At 38.7% G+C, this 17,547-nt stretch overlaps 1 protein-coding gene across 8 annotated transcripts in view; it reads right to left on the bottom strand.

Moving 5' to 3' along the window:
- Nucleotides 1-16,799, bottom strand: part of POSTN (periostin) — a 48,646-nt gene extending 31,847 nt beyond the window's left edge. For all 8 annotated transcript variants that reach the window (XM_045015260.1, XM_045015287.1, XM_045015304.1 and 5 more), the window contains exons 1-7: nt 16,648-16,799; nt 15,075-15,173; nt 8,182-8,246; nt 6,682-6,839; nt 5,490-5,654; nt 4,170-4,316; nt 1,143-1,284 (exon numbers count right to left, since the gene is read on the bottom strand). In XM_045015260.1, coding sequence (XP_044871195.1) covers nt 1,143-1,284; nt 4,170-4,316; nt 5,490-5,654; nt 6,682-6,839; nt 8,182-8,246; nt 15,075-15,173; nt 16,648-16,769 — 898 coding nt within the window. In that variant the 5' untranslated portion in view covers nt 16,770-16,799. The remainder of the gene's footprint in view (nt 1-1,142; nt 1,285-4,169; nt 4,317-5,489; nt 5,655-6,681; nt 6,840-8,181; nt 8,247-15,074; nt 15,174-16,647) is intronic.
- Nucleotides 16,800-17,547: the final 748 nt, after the last annotated feature.

Raw genomic sequence — 17,547 nt, 5'->3', positions numbered from 1 at the left:
AAGACAATCTTCCTTCTTGACCTTCACTTACACACCACAGACATAGGTAGGGGTAGCATCTGCCCCATTATTTAAAATACACTGTACAGCCATCATTAAATGATTCTTCTTCATTAATAAATGGTGGGTCAGATGCATCTTCATTAATAAATGGTGGCTCAATGGCTTGAGCATTAGCTTGCTAATCCCAGGGTTGTGAGTTCAATTCTCAAGTGGGCCACTTATAGATCTGGGGCAAAATCAGTACTTGGTCCTGCTAACAATGGCAAGGGGCTGGACTTGATGGTCCCTTCCAGCTCTATGAGATAGGTATATCTCCATGTATTATCCTCCACTGGTGTAAGTCAATTTAGCTACACCACCTGTATATTTGGCCAGCACATTCTGCTCTATTTTCCAATTGATGCCTGTCAGTAAAGGGCCTGCAGGCATAGTTTCCATAAACTTCAATGGCAATTCTGCCTGCATGAGAATAGGAATATCCAGTTTAAAGCAAGTAGGGCAAACATTTTAAAAGCACCTCTGTGACTCAGCTAGGTCTCCATGAAAGTCCATGGGAAGCAGATTTCTAGAGTCACTTAGGTGCATTGGAAAATTTTACCAATAAACAACATGTTGGATCCCTGTGGTATTGGGAACCAATGTACATTTTTTGTGGAATTAAAATCAAATTGTCTTGAGTACCCTTCTCAAATCAACTGAAGGTTATTTTATTGGTAATTATTACTATTTTTAACACAGCACATAGATGTGCATAGCATTTCACAGACAAAATTGTCTGTGCTTTTTATTTCTTTGTGTTACAGTAGCACCCAGCCGGCTGAATTAGGATTGCAGCCTCACTGTGGCTGTAGAAAAATACGACAATCTCTTGAAAAGTTTACAAAGTAGAATTTGGCCTATAGAATACATATACCCTGAAAGAGCTATAACCAAGATGGCGTTTGAGGCAAAAGCCCAGATCCGGATGCCCTGGAATATAAAGCTAGGACCATTTCCATTAAATAAATACAAGCAGTATAATTTTCTGATCACTCTTTTGAGAGATGTATATAGTTTTATAATCCCTTTGTTGTTAATTCCTGATTTGATTATGTTTGATATATTTTCATGTTTTCCCATATACAAAATCACTGATGTACCTTCAGAGGCCACCTTGTCACCCATGATCCTTTCCAAGATTCCTCGTGGAAGTTTCTCAAAAGCTTCATTAGTAGGAGCAAAGAGTGTGTAATGGCCGGGCTTTCCAAGTGTGTCCAATACACCAGATGTAATGGCAGCAGCCTAGAAAAGAAATGTATTGCTTACTAAGAGCATTGTTCAAATACGTTAAACTTATGGGTGCAGAAAAACAAAACACTTAATTTTGAAACCTCAGAGGGTCAAATCCTGCACTCGAATGCTCACATTCATCGCTCATTGAGAACAGTGGAAGTTGTATATGAATCTGTAGGTAGAATTTGGCAAATAGTTTCTGTGCAATTGATACTATATTATGATTTAGCACTTTAGGATTTGTATCCAGATATCTGAGTGGTATGTTGAAATGAATTATAATATTCTTCAGAGAAAAGACTCTTTACATACGTAAAATTACAGAAACAAAATGTAGAAAACTAAATGTTCTAGGGAAACATCTTGGCTCAGTCTTCTGAGTTTCTTTGATATTTTAACAGATATTAAGAAAAAGCCCAATTCTGATACAATTTATAATGATTCAAATGTAGCATAACTCTGTTGATTTCAGTTGAGATGGATTGGATTTACTCCAGTCCAAATCAGAATGTAGTTCTGAATGTAGTTCATTAGATTCATCCATCACATGCAAATACTCAATAGTAAATTTAAATAAAGCTGAATAAGTGAAATTCTATACACAAACCTTTAGGTTAAATGAATACAAAGGATCCTGAAAATGTTTGTTGCCTTGAAGAACATACGCACATAGGTTTTGCCATAGCAGATGAAACCAGCAGTCTATCTAATCCACTGTTTTACCTTTGGAATAGAAGCCAAGACCTGATACTTCTGAAGAAGGTGAAAAATCTTTCATAATACAGCTAGTAAATTATGTGTTGTTGTAGAGTACATTGTTTCCTAACCCTTCCTAAGGCATAAGAATGCATTTAGCCATAATGTTTACATGGTTTAATTCCTTCAATTTTGTTCAGATTGGCTAATGGACATTAATGATGAAAGTTATCTAATCACAGTAGATATGAACTAAGACTGAAATATCTAACCTCATTAGGGGTTCACCTTTACTTCCTGGAAACTAGGTACGTGGGAATCAGCCTGAATGAAATATGAACTAACTCAATCCCTGTCCTAAAAGCGTAATCAAGCCAACTCTTTTCTGATTAAAGAAAAATGTTTTCTTAATTTGCTTATTTTAAGTTCTTCCCCTGCCCATATGCTTGTCCATGCTCAGATAAATAGGTATACTGAAAAAAAATATATTGAGAGGCTGTTTTATAGGTAGCTTTGGTCCAGTTGATACCAGAAAGAATGAGGAGTCTTTCAAGAAAGCATAAGATTTTCACACCATTTGTTCAGATTCAAAGGTTTGGCTACATCCAGACAAGTGCAGATAAACACCAGGGTGAAATCCTTGCTGTATTGAAGTTGATAGGGGATGTGCCGTTAGAGTTCAATGGGTTTGGGATTTACTTCAGAATTTTGGAGGCATAGCTGAATTGAGCTGCTAACATTTTTGATGTTTGATTTGCCCTGTTGGAAACCTGCCCTAAACTGGAACTCATCACACCAATGGGATTATCATAGAAGATATGGGTTGGAAGAGACCTCAAAGGGTCATCTAGTCCAAACCCCTACTCAAACCCCAACTAAATCATCCCAGTCAGGGCTTTGTCAAGTCAGGCCTTAAAAACTCTAAGGATGGAGATTCCACCACCTCCCTAGGTAACCCATTCCAGTACTTCACCACCCTCCTGGTGAATTATTTTTTCCTAATATCCAATCTAGACCCCACCCCCCACTGCAACTTGAGACCATTGCTCTTTGTTCTGTCATCGGCCACCACTGAGAACAGCCTATCTCCATCCTCTTTGGAACCCCCTTTCAAGTAGTTGAAGTCTGCTATCAAATCCCCCCCTCATGCTTCTCTTCTGCAGACTAAATAAGCCCATTCATACAGAACCTACTAATTTCTGTGTCACAATATAAAACATTGAAATAAGTTATCTAGATTAATATAGTTATTTATAGAACAGTGTAAGTGTACTTGAAATACGTTGCTGAACAGATGGGAACATCTCTACGCCAATTTATTAAAAAACTATCTTTAATATTAATATGTCTGGGTTTATATAAGAATTATAGTTACAACTTGTCATGAATGTCTCCCATTTGTCATTTGAGCATAACAGCACAACTATATTTTGACATCATATATGACTCCACCGACCAGGAAATAAGAAAAGCAGCCCTATATAATGGTTGTCTTCACACACCTTCCATATTTTTTCTCACCTCCTCATGCTACAAAGAGGGAACCTGCTGGGCCCTCTCTGTTCTCCGCTGCTTCTAACTTTTCTCTTTCTTCCACAGAAAGAAGAAAAGATGAGAGAAATCAGAGGAAAGGAGGCAAATGAGAGAGTCTTTCAGTTCTGGAAGAGTGAGGGAGAGGCTTGGAAAGATTCCATAATATCCTAGTGCCCCAGCCCAAGTAGGCGAGTAAATATCCCTGTCATCACTCTCTAACCAACTTTCTGAAACCAACTGGATCACTTAAGCTTCCATGATGATATCTCTATTACTTCCATTACTTTTAATTATTTTCCCCATTTTGGATCTAATTCTGATCAGACAGAGCCAGATTCTGTGATCTGAACTCACAGTGAGTGATACCTTACTCTCCGAACAGCCCCAGGACTCAAGGAGTAAAGACTACTCACTGAGAATAAGGGTGCCAGAATCTGGCCTAGTGATGTCAATTACACGATTATCACAAAAGCAGGACTGGGCACTTATGTAAAAATATATAGCTCTTCTACCTTGTATCATTTGGTGGACTGGTCCTTGATTTGGTTCATTTCACTCCCCTAACAATGTGTTAATAATCTTTTCATACATCTAAGACTACAGAAAAAGAAAGGAAAATTATAAGGCCAAAGAAGCTTGTTAGCATTTTATTTTCCCCCACTCACTCTAAGAGATGAGACATCATCCTCAGCTTCAAGAAACTCTTGAATGGTATTTCCAACAGGGGTCAGGACACGGTCAATGACATGAACGACACCGTTTGTAGCAATCTGGTTGCCGTGGATGATTCTGGCACAGTTAACAGTAACAACCTATGTTTAAAGAATTGAACAGTAGAATATTAAGCAGCCTATCTCTTATAATTTCTTTTTAAGGAGGACATCCACCTAGCCAGAGATGCCAACTCTGTGGGTATTCTGGGGCACAAGCACCCACTGAAAAAAAAATTGGGGGACCTCAGCACTTGCAGGGCTGGATTATTTTTCTGTAGACCCCAGCATCCAGAGCATGCACTCACCCACTGCTCTGCCCAAGCTCTGCCTGAGGCCCTGCCCACACTTGGCCTCTTTGCCCCAAGGCCCTGCCCCCGCTACATCCTAAGGCCCTGCCCCTACTCAGCCTTCTCCCCCCTCAAGCCCCATCCCTGCTTGGCCTCTTCCCCCTAAGGGCTGGCCCATGTTCTGCCCCAAGGCTCCACCCCCTCTCAGCCTCTTTCCCCCGACGACCCGCCCACCGCTCGCAAAGGGAGAGGGGGCGAGAGGAACACAAACTGGGAAAAACAAAAGTCAGTGCCTGTACACCCAGATTTACCAATAGATCAACTTGTGCTGGTCATCTTGATTTCCAACCATATTACAATTGTTTAGCGTTCCATTTCCCTGAATGATTAAAATGGTTCTTGGTTTTCATTTACACTAATTTCAGTGCCAACCTAACATGTAGTTTCTATGAATTTAAGAAAATAAATACTAGTGACTTTACTTTGGGAATCCTGGTTTATAAAAATTAAATCCCATGTAGGAAGATAATATAAGCGTTTCTTCTACGACTAAATATTTCTGTCACATGCTGGTATTGGAATAAAAATCTGATTAAAATGTATTTAGTAATATATGGAAAAAGTGTGTAATAAATCTAACTTCTGATATTTAGAAGGATAATAATCTGTCCTATCCACAAAAGGCTACCTCTTTAGAGGAAAGTTCATTCCGTGTTTTTACAACTTTCTTAAAATAAAAATTAGCTCTTGTTACCAAGTCCTTTCTTAGCAATTAGCCTTCAGTCTATGAAAGAGTTCTTTAATGGATAGATTTATTCTGTATTCCTAGCATTTGTAAGGTAAGATGTATAACTGACATGCCAAGTGATAATCTTGTTATGACTTTATTGATTCTTCATTAGATAGACAAAAAAAAATGCACAGAGTTAATGAAAGTGACCACTCTGAAATACGGTATAAAAGAAGCTTATGGAAATAAACTTACCCCATTAGGATAATGATTAATAAGCAGTTGCTGATCATTGTACATGGATACAAGAGTCAGGCCATTCTTAAGATCCTTTGTCAACATACGCTTGTTTACCATATGGTTGTGGAGGGCATTGTACAGTTCAATATTTACATTGTCAATTAAATTACTATGAATTTCCTGAGGAAGAAGATTCAGTTAGACATTTCCTGGACAATCTCAATCAGCTAGTTATACAGATTTCTTTGCCACAAAATATGCTTTCAACATATTTTTGAATGTATATTTCATTTGACTAGGTAAATTATTTCAGTTACATACCTTAGGCCTGGTCTACACTAAAAAGGGGGTTCGAATTAGGGTACGCAAATTCAGCTATGTGAATAGCGTAGCTGAATTCGAAGTACACTAATTCGAACTACTCACCCGTCCAGACGCGGCGGGGTCGAACTCCGCGGCTCCCCCGTCGACTCCACCACCGCCGTTTGCAGTGGTGGAGTACCGGAGTCGACCGCGGCGCTTCCGGAGTTTGAACTATCGCGTCTAGATCAGACGCGATAGTTCGAACTCCGAGAAGTCGAAGTCACCGCGTCGACCCAGACGGTAAGTGTAGACTAGCCCTTACTGGTATGCAGCTGGCTAGAGGATTCTCTAGACTGATTAAATATCAAAGACAGCAGGCCTCATTATATAAGCAAGACATTCAAGCTTTTTTTTTTTGGTTCTGTACTGGATTTGATTAACATTGTAGTTCTAGGGAAAGTACCCTACAGTCACACACAAAAATGTCTCTCACCCTCCCTTATTGGAATTGCTTCAGTTTTCAAAATTATTCCCAAAGCTATGCTGGCAAGACTAATAATGATAATTGTATTTATAAAGCATCCAATCACAAAAGTACTCAAGGTGCTGAGCAACAATCATAAAACCAATTTCTCTTTGACAGTGCTCCAACAGATATCCTTTGCAGGTGTTCATTGTTTCTAGAATTTTTTTTTAAAAATGTAAAATATCTGTGTTCCTTAAGCATAATTTAGTTCAGAATAATATAGTAATTGAGTTTCAATATTTATCTCTGATATATAAAAAAATCATCATTCTTTCTAATGTGGTTTAAAACACAGCTAATGTAGATACAAAAAAAGCACTCATAACATTAATATATATGTGTGTGTGTGTGTATAGAGATATATAGATATATAGTTACTCGATCCAACAGCTCCCAAGCTTCATTGCTTGGTGAAAAGAATGTGAATGATCCTCGTCCTTCAATCTCTTCTCTCAGCTTTGACATGTCAGAATACCGTTGAGTAGAGGTTGCTCCCACAATGCCCAGGGTACCATAAACATGATCAATAGGAGCAACTAAAATACACAAGACAAGAGTACTGTAAATTCTTTGACAAGTCAGTCTCTCAAAATCATTACCTATTACCACTGTTTTAACTGGAGGAGAGAATCATCTTAATAAAACCCTTTTAACTAAACATTGCTTTAAAAATTCCATAATTTGGGTTCAAATTAAGTAGAATTTGCAATATATGCCAAATCGTCATTGCAGACAGTGCCCAGAAAAAATAATTCAACAAATATCCAGAGGGGAGGAATTCTCCACCCCAAGTTGTGGTGAGGTGAAGGTCTGAAACTTTTGTTTAGAAAAAAATTAAATGGCATTCTGATTTTATTTTTTCTAAATGAAATCCCCAAGCTGTCTGGAGCCCCAGCTGCCCATCTGATAGGTTATTGAGAAGCCTAGAAGTCTTGAAAACTCTGGCTTGAGTTAGGGCATCCCATGCGACAGGTGAGCTGGCAGAAAACCAGGTAGTTTTCCCTTTGAAAATCTGTTTGGTTTCTACAGGAAAATTGGACAAAATTTAAAAGTTCCTGCAAAAGTTTTCATTTTGACATCAGCATTTTCCCATGAAAAAATGTTCCCCTAGAAATGTTATGACCAGCCAATTCTACTGAGTAGCCCTTGGTACCTTCTTATGCACCCCTAATACCTATCCCTCCCCCTGACTCTGGTGCCATCTCACCTCCAATACCTGGTTTTGCACCATCCCTCCCCATACCCAGTGCTGCTTGGTCCACTGCAAGCAACTATGTAAGTGACACAGAAGGGAACTTCACACTGCACAAGAATCATAGAATATCACAACTGGAAGGGACCTCAGGAAGTCATCTAGTCCAACCCCCTACTCAAAGGGGACCAATCCCCAACTAGCCCCTTCAAGAATTGAACTCACAACCCTGGGTTTAGGGGGGGGCAATACTCAAACCACTGAGCTATCCCTCCCCCAACATATATGCTGCCTGTACAGTTCCCCCAGATCCCGTCCCCTTACACAGTGGGACTGTGGTATTTCTGCTGCCGGGGAACCCATCACATCAGCAGGACCAAGACTTGCCAGGATTATCCATAGTGGGCAGGTTCATATTTTAAGGGTTTTGGCTTAAATTTTCAAAAGTGGCCTCTAATTATGAATGCCTCAGTGTTCGGTGTCCAACATCAAACACCGTGGGGATGATTTCCAGTGGTGCTGCCCACACTCAGGGACATCAAATGAAGTTGTGGATCCTCAGTCATCCCCTCTGAGAAACTCTAGATGTCTCAGGTTGGGCACCCAAAATTACAGACCACTTCTGAAAAATCTCCTGTGTTAGAATGGGTCCCATATGTAAAGATCATGCGCATCTAAGACTTTACCTGCCGGACAACCTCTCATTCCATCCATCTTCATGTAGCCAGGGCAACATTCATACAAGACAGTTCTGTAGGGTATAAAATAAAAACTAGATTGAATAAAGTACAAACAAAATGACACCAATTACAGTTAATTATCTTAGTTTTACTTTTTTTTTTTTTTTTTTTACAAATTATCTACTTCTATTCAGTTTCCTTGGCTAGAGTTACCTAATCATCTTATTTTTTTTTTTAACATTCAGCAGCCTATTTTCTGTTGGTGTCAAATCAGGCCCTATTAACTGGCTCCACTGTACTGTGTCCTGTAGCTATGTAGCATTTTACATACGCAACACATCCGCAGCCATGAAGGTGGACAAGGAGCTTGGAATGGATGTGAGAGGGGAAGTGGAGCTAGTGAAGGGACTCGTCAAGAGGAATGAGGTGATTGCAGTAGCAGGTGAAGAAAATGAATCTGATGGTGACATTTTGGCTAGGAGAGAAGGGATTGGAAAACCAAAGAGAAGATTACAGGAGGGATCAACCGAATCAAGGTTGGAAGGGATGGGGAGGATTATCAAAGCATGGACAAGCTTTTGACAGTGTGGATGTAAAGAAAAAAAGTGCCAAGCTTTGGCAATAGTCTACATGTGAAGGGTAAATTGATGGTAATTAGAGTTATGAAAGCAAATAAGACCACCCAAGGATAATGTGAAGGAATGAAGGCAGGGGGTTAGGAATAGGCCCTGTGGGATGCTAACAGAAAGTGGGAGGAGGGGGAGCCACTGAGGACAACACTGAAAGAGAAATGCACAAGGTAAAAAGGGAAACTGTTCAAGAACAGTGTTGTAAAAGCCAATAGAGTAGAGAATCAATAAAGATTGACTGGTTATGTTGAAAACAGGGGAAAATCAATGAATATGGAGAAGACAAGGGAAAGATCACTGGTAACTTTAGTGAGAGCAGTCTCCTTTAGTGTGACCAGACAGCAAGTGTAAAAAATCGGGACATGGGGTGTGGGGTAATAGGTGCCTATATAAGAAAAAGCCCCCAAAATCAGGACTGTCCCTATAAAATTGGGACATCTGGTCACCCTAGTCTAATTAGTTAGAGTATAGAAGGTGAAAGCCAGATTGTAACAAATGAAGGAAAGAGCTAGTAGAGAGGAATTGAAGGCGGCAGGAGTGAGAGCTTAGCCATGAAGGGGAGGATGGAGTTGAGCTGGAAATCGGATAGTGCCTGATGTATAGTTGTTCAAGGAAATCGGCTCACCTTTGAATGTATAAACTGTACTCAGAAGTGGGTTGGTGCTATGTAATGTTGCATTCAGCATTATGGATTGCTTTTTATTGTACCTTATTGATTTGAAGGAAGTAACAGCCTTAAAATAGACATTTTTAACCAAATTCAGCCCCGCTGTAAATAAGCACAACTCTACTGAAGTCAATGGAGTTATGGCAAGGATGAATGTGGTTGCTGGAGGATAAAGAAACCCAGGAAATTATATGGACTTACTGAAACGTGAAAAATAACATAAATCTCTAAACTCTTTCTTCTGCAGTTATTGCTTTTCAAAGTAATTACTGCAGACTGAATTACTAGAAAAACATGCAATCAGAGCTCTACATGATTTTTTTTAATGCATGTGGCTCAAGGATCTCAGTTTTCAAGCTGGAAGCTCCCTAGAGGCAGCTGTGTGGGATCTTGTAGGTTTTTGTAATGAGTTAGAGCTGATATGCATCTGACGAAGTGAGTATTCACTCACGAAAGCTTATGCTCCAATATATCTGTTAGTCTATAAGGTGCCACAGGACTCTTTGTTGCTTTTTACAGATCCAGACTAACATGGCTACCCCTCTGATAGATGACAAAATATTAGCAACAAATACATTAAACTAAATGGCTTGCTCAAATTGGAATTTTCAGAACTCTGGGATAAAAATCTATTTGAAGATTAAATAAAATCTTAAATCTTAAAAATAAAAATTTCAAAATAAAAGCAGACTAGAATAAAAACAACATTACAAAGCATGAGTTTAAAATGAGACTCTGAGCTATATAATTTATTGCGAAGTGATAGCCAGTAAAGAACAAAGAGCTTTTCATTATAGAGAATTTTCTTTGCCATGTTAGATTTGTTTCTGCTATGAATGTAGGTTGTGACTCCCTATTTTCTCTTTTTAATCTGATTTTAAAATGAATCTATTTATTATTCAGCTGGCGAAACCTTACACAAGACAATTCTAACTGAGCTTCAAAAAAGTTTTGTGCAACAGTCTGTAATATACTTCTCTGTGGATGATGACAATTCACTCTACGCCCATCCCCCAGAACTATACAGTGTGGGCTTCATATTCCACCAGGTAGGTGAGCATGCAAACCTGGCATGGTAGGACTAGATTTAGTTTGGAGAAGGATTGTGCCTTCCCCTGACTCCTGAGCAAGCAGCAATAGTGAAACCCGCTCTATCACAGCAGATGCAACAATTGTCCTGCTTCCTCCCACCCTGTGCACTCAAAGATACACTTTTGGAGTGATTCCTGGCCCTTTCATAAGGCACACAAGTGTGGGAAGAGGGCTCCTTGCACCATTCCTCCCATGCCTCCTGCTCACCCATGCTAGAGTCAGACAAAACCTGGTTCTTGAGGAATCTCGGTCCCAAACCAGCAATTAGCACGCATCTGCCATCCAGGAAACTGCTTTGTTATAAGAAAATGTACTTCCTTCAGAGAGAGAAAATATTCCAAAAGGAAACAGGAAAATATCCTGTGGGTTTTGACATCTCACTTAGGTTTTGATAACAGGAAAAGGGGGACTAAGCACCAATCAGACATTGCATGTTTACTCTTCTTCACCATATTCAGCAGAGAAAAGACTGGGTCTGATATGAGTACAATTTATGTGAGGCAGAAAACTGGCTGAAGAGTACAATGGACAAAGGAAATGCTTCTCTGGCCAAGAGCTACAATGCTAGTACCTTTGGGTTATCATATTCCTTTTAACATACAGCATGCTGCCTCTGAGGACTGCTAGTAATTAAAATCTGGCCAGTTCTTCCTTTTAGTATCCAAAGCCATATGTTCCCTCATGGTTGATTGGAACTAGAAAGCTGATGTGTCAAATGTATGTGACATGGGTAGATGTGGATAGATGTGATGGAGTGAGGATTGTCAATAAGTCGATGCTGAGGTAGGTGGAATGTGCAGCTTCTACTGAAATCAATGTAAGATCCAGTTGCTCCCCACACCTTTTAGGTTGAAGGACAATTTAGAGGAAAAAAGGAACACAGTCCCCCGACCGTCCCCGCCATAGAGAGGCATTGTATAAAATCCAAAGCAAAGTTGCCTGTGCACTAATACCACACTCCAAAAAATTTTCAGCTACGTAATTCTGCAAATTCAGCACATGGTGTGATGTTACTGAAGAGAAGTGACTCTTCAGATAATGACGTAATGCTGCGTTCCTAAGTAAAGAAAACCAGCTCTATGCCACTCCCATCTCAGCCCCAGCGATAAAGGGCATTCCCAAGGAAAGAGGGGCATGGCCAGGGCATCTCTGTGGTAGTCAAGCATCCTCTTGGGGCTGTTGGTGGCTGGCATAGCTCAGAGAGGCCCTGAGGCTTGTTTGCAAATTATCTGTCTTGTTAGCAGGCATAATATACTATTAAAACTACAGACACCTTTATGATCCAATAGGGCTCCTGTTTCTACAGAGCCCTCAGGTCAGTAGTTCAGCTGGGGAATTTGTAAATACGGTTGGAAATGGGAAATGATAGAATGTAGATCCTTTTGGTATCTTTCGTACATTTTCTGGATCAGAATATACAAGCTGAAGGGAGTTACCATGGAACTGTTATAACTGTAAGAAATAACATTGTTTTTTTAAACTGAGAAGGAAGCGAATTAATCTGTTTAGGAATGGTGGTAGTTCTAATTTTGGCGTTGTTCAAAATCTCCTGTTAATAATTACATTACTTTAGGCACCATCTAAACTATACCAGATGTTCTACTGTTAGCACACAAAAGGTACCAGTATGCCTATCATTTAATCCAAATCCAATCCACAGTTTTCCTCAAATCTACTCTTTCTAGTATTTGCACAACCCAAAAAGTCCCAATGCAGAGCTCAGAATGTAGGTGATACCTTTGTGTAACCTCACTGTCAATGAGTCCATACTACACTTAAGGAATCTTATTTTGAGTACTGTAAAATCTCTTCATGGCCTCAAAATATTTCTTCTGACACATCATGATGTCTCCGTCCACAAAAAAATAACTCATGCTACCACTGTGGCTCAGCTGAATAATGATTCTCTATGTCATCGTAAAGTACTCAGCAGTTTTTCACTTAGAGGGTATTGGCAAGACATGACATAAATGAAGCAGTTAGTCTGCAGTCGCAGCTAACGTTCCAAAATCAGCTTTGAAAATGTCCAAAGAAGTTCAATCTAAAGCATTTTCAGGAAGCATCTTTCTCCCTAATGTGTCACTAGTGAAAGAAAGTGCTGTGCCAAGAAGACAGTGGTAAGGCAGGCTTTACATAAATTGTGAATAAATATTTTGGACAATTTACACCATGTGCTCTGAAGAAAATGGATGTCAGTATTGCATTGAAATGTCATTAGGAGGAGAAGGAAAGACTGGAAGGGAGAAAGACCACAAAACAAACTAAAGTGCCTGGGAAACCCAGGCTAGATGTTGGAAGGATGATCAAACACTACTTCTATAGCACCAATCTGAGTCCTGGAAATTAAACTACAGTGTCTCAACAGAATCTCCCAATTTTATGCATAACTGAGCTGATCAAATTGCATAAAGGGGAGACAGATCCTGAATGAGCTGCAGAAATAAAAAACCTTGCAAAAACATCAGTCTCACTCAAAATGGGAGGGTTAGAATTATAGATGCTAAATTATATTCCAGAGAAGCTTCTGGAGATTCGAAGAGGCATCTGTGCCTATTCTGGTGAGAATGTCATTGTATCCTTTGTGATAATATTAATATAATACAGCTGTTAATCCGTGGCTCTTGGAGGAAATATGAAGTTTATAATAACAGAAAGCCCAGGGTGAAATCCTAGCCCCATTAAAGTCAATGGGAGTTTTTCCTTGAACTTCAGTGAGGCCCAGATTTTAGCCCTGATAGCTCAACTGACCTTAGAGTTCAGAATTATTGGAATATTTGTACCACAAGACTAGATGTTGTAAACTTTGCTTGATTAGTGTATCAAAAACATAACTGGCCCCATAATTCTATGCTATGCTGACACACTGCTGAAAATATTTTTTGATAAATAAAAAAACTGGAAGCCATATCCTCCTCCTCCATCTCTTTCCACTCATTTTTTCCTCGGGGGCTATTCCAGTGTTGTGTCACAAGATGGGATGTCTGTCAGGAATCTCAAGAAATGCAAAACAGTCTCATGAACTTCTAACACTGACCAGTACCAGTAGCAACCACAGTACAAGGTTGCTTCAGGTCTTTGCTGAGCTACTGTGAATTCACAAATCTAATCTGTAACAATGTGAAGAACATTTGTGTCGGCATTTATATCATGCACGTCACCATGATATCTAAGCTTCTGATGGGTTAAACTTCTCTTAATGTGTGCACAATGTTCAGTAGCAACAGTGTAGGTTGTAAGTACTTACTGAAGTCCAAATAAATCAATTAATGGATGTTTGAGGCTTTGAGGGCTTACTTAGGAATTCTGGTTTAAGCTGAAAGCAAAGGCTAAAAATGGATTCTAATGTTTAATTGGTTTTGAAAATAGCCATGAAGTAAAGGAAAGTGACAATGTTCCTTTAAATGGCTTGGAAAATGTCAGTCACTTCCTGTTCTTGGTGTTTGCTATTGTTATTTTTTTTAATGCAATGGCTAAAATTTTCAACAGCATCTAAGTGACTTACTTCATGAATCCCATTTTCAAAAGTATTTTAGGCATTTAGAAGACCATGTCCCATGGACTTTCAATAAGATGTAGATGCCTAAGTGCCCAAATCACTTTTGAAAATGGAACTTGGGTGCCTAAGTCACTTAGGCATATTTGAAAATTTTATCTTAGATCTGCCTGACAAAGATTAGTAGTCAAATAACATATTTAATAATTTTTGCCAGAATAAATTATCCAATCAATAGTAGTTCAGCAGCTAAAGAAAAGGTGGAATGTTGTAAAATACTGATTGGATGGTTTAGTGGCACTATAGTGGCAGAATGTGTTAAATAGCTTTTTCTAAGGATACTGATTTAACCAGCTATACTAGTCACTCATGGCAGCAGCACCAAGAAAAGAGGTGCAGGAAGAGTTCTGCATTGGCTTTTAGGTGCTTGGGTGAGTATGCCCCAAAGATAGTGCATGGCCAGAAGTGGAGTCATTAATGACTCTGATACTATGGCCCTCAAGTGAAATTTGTCATCACCATCATTGGATAATGAAATTATGAGGTCACGATTACAATAAACGTAAAGAAACAAATTTCTCTAAGGTACTAAAAAGACACCAAAATCACTTAGACTTAGTAAACAACAGACAAAATAACTTCCCCAAATCCTTAGGAATATTCTGTTCTTGTTCCATGTACATAGATAAAGGTGTGGTCTGGGCACAAGACTGGAGCCACGAAATACTGAATTCTGTCTCCTGCTTGGATAGTTGCTCCCTTTGTATCACTGGACTAGTCACTTCAGCCCTCTGTCTCAGTTCTATCATCTTTAAATGTGTGCTGTGAGGATTATTTGGAAAGCACTTGGAATTTAAATGCTTTGCACTGTGTAGTCATTTTCCAAATTGCCATTGCTAGCTATGGGAGATCTGCATTTGAAGCAAGTATGTAATATGCCTCTAAAGAAGAAGAGTTCTGTAATAATATTATAACATTTCTGTAAATATTGGATAGTCAGGAAACAAATAGCACTTACGCTTTCTTCCCACAGATAGTTCCCTGATACCAGTTTCTGCAGGTGCTGAAATATTTCTTTTTGGTGCCCATAACTTGCTGAAGAGCACAGACATTTGGACTGGAGGAAAAAAAACACATTAAGTCATTGTACATATTTGAAAAAGTGTGATTAAAAATACTTTTGAATACAGTATTCAATGGACAAGAGCCAGAAACGGACATCTGGTCCTGATTACCAGAGCAGGTGTGAATTCAGTCAACCACTGTCCAAGCTCCTGACACCACCCTGCTGAGTTCTTTGGAAAGACCACACTTCCTAGAAGCAAGAGGTGATTCCCCCTGTCTGCCAGCTCAGCCCTGTATCTCCAGTGAACAGTCACTTCCAGCTGTGGCTAATCAAGCTTTCTTATGCATTGCGTTTTTTTTCCTGAAGTGAATTACCATCCGCTAGGGACTGAACTGTGACTATTGCCGAGCTCTTTTCATCAAAGTTTGTCTTGTGCACAGCTGTGTGGCTGCATGTCATGGGGAGGGGGAAGGGCAGAAAGCTGACTTTTTCTTTATCCAGTAAGGAACCCCTTCTTCAGTAACTCAATCAGCTATTTGGAGTGCCACTGTCTGGAATGTCAAGAGCACCTAAATAAACAGTCTAGTAATTACACAGGACCAAAGGGTAAACTGCTATATAAAAAAAAAATCAGAAGATTCAAATAAGGAAAACTTTGTAATGTTGTTGTGTGCAAAAGAGAAATTTCCTCAAAAGCAAATTTCCATTTTGTCTCTAATTTATATATTACAGTAATTTTTCTGTTGGAGTGTTAGAACATAACACTTATCAAAAGAGGAAACCATGAAACTCTTATTTTACAAAGCCCAGTTCATCCTGTAAGCAGGGATGCAAAAATCCTTTTGATTATTTAAAAAAAACAAACCCACAGAGCTAAACTATCTTTTACTAAGAAACCTTAAAACAGATATGTTTAGACTCCTTAATATTTATTCAGAGACTATTTGTTAAAATAAATAACTTCTAATCACTGCATTTCAGTGTCTTACTGTGCAACATTATTATAAAGCTTAAGTGGGAACTTAACTTTTGAAAAGTACTCTAATTGTGCATTTACAAATTACCAGAGAACTGAGTAGAGTTCATACTTCTCTCACCACGAGAAAAAAGAAAAAGTACATGTTGTGGAATATACACTAATGCTGGTAAAATATTTGATGGGCCATGTTAAACATGTCTGGTCACACATTATATCTGTTGTAAACTATAGTTACTTTCAATGATACTGAAACACATGTATTTTACTTAGCTTCAGATATAATTTTTAGCTTTCAAACAATTCATAAAGTTTAACAATATTTAATCTTATTTTGTATGGTTTTTCTACAAAAAATAATTTGGAAATATATTTCATATTTCATATTTCATTTGCATTTTAGAAATAATATATTTGACTCACACTCAGTAAGAATTTACAGTGCACAAATCTCATTTTAATATTATGCTTAATCTTGAGCTTTGTGTAGGGGAGAGAACTTTAAAACACTCCTTTTAGGGTATTATAAAAGAGAAAACATGTACTTACCCCTGCTCACGTGCCCTGATTCGGCTATGGGACAAAATCTTGTCATAATGAGCAGAAGAGTTTGCTGGATCAAAAGCAGACAACAAAAAAATGGAGAAGGTGGATAAAAAAAGGATCTTCATTCTTAATCCCCTGTTCCTCCTGCCTAGTCTAACGAGAGAACTGGCAAAAAGTTTTGAAGAGCTCACAGTTTATATACATGCTACAGGGTTGTGGGAGGGAACATTGTATCAACCTGAGACCCTTCCAGGAATAGCAACTTCAAACTGCCAGCTTCAATTAGTTGAATTAATACCATTCTTCAAACATGCGAAGCATGTGTCATCCCCCTCTCCCACCATTGTGACTAATTTTCTTTATTCTATAAAGAGCAGATGTTTATCATTTTGTTCAGTTGACACTTAAAACAGCAGAGTAGTTAAAAGAATTTTAGACCAGGATTTATGATTTGATATTTAGAATACAGAAGCATCCAGCTGCCCCAGATGGGATCAGAGTTGCATTGTGTTAGGTGTGGCACAAACACAGAGGGAGACACTGTCTCTGCCTCACAGAGCTATATCTTGCTTTTTCTACTGTGTTTTTGTGTGTTCACTATTGTAACCTGAGTTGTCATCTTATTAGTGAAACTGATTAATGTCACTATCAATACTTGTCAATAACACTAACCTGAGATAGTGTTTGTGTGATCAGAAAAAGTGATATTAATACCCTTATTAATTAGCAATATAATTTAATGATTGCTTAACTAGTGAAATAATTTAATAATAATAATAATACTTAGTATTTACATTGAGCATTGTACATTTATATTTACATTGACATTAATTAAGGCCTGGTCTACACTTAAAACTTAGGCTGATATAGCTACAGTGCTCCGGGTGTGAAAAATCCACACAC

This window comes from Mauremys mutica, chromosome 1, assembly GCF_020497125.1.
Source record: "Mauremys mutica isolate MM-2020 ecotype Southern chromosome 1, ASM2049712v1, whole genome shotgun sequence".
In the NCBI taxonomy this organism is placed as follows: Eukaryota; Metazoa; Chordata; order Testudines; family Geoemydidae; genus Mauremys; species Mauremys mutica.
Note: the sequence above shows the minus strand (reverse complement) of the source record. Positions and strands in the feature narration are given on the sequence as shown.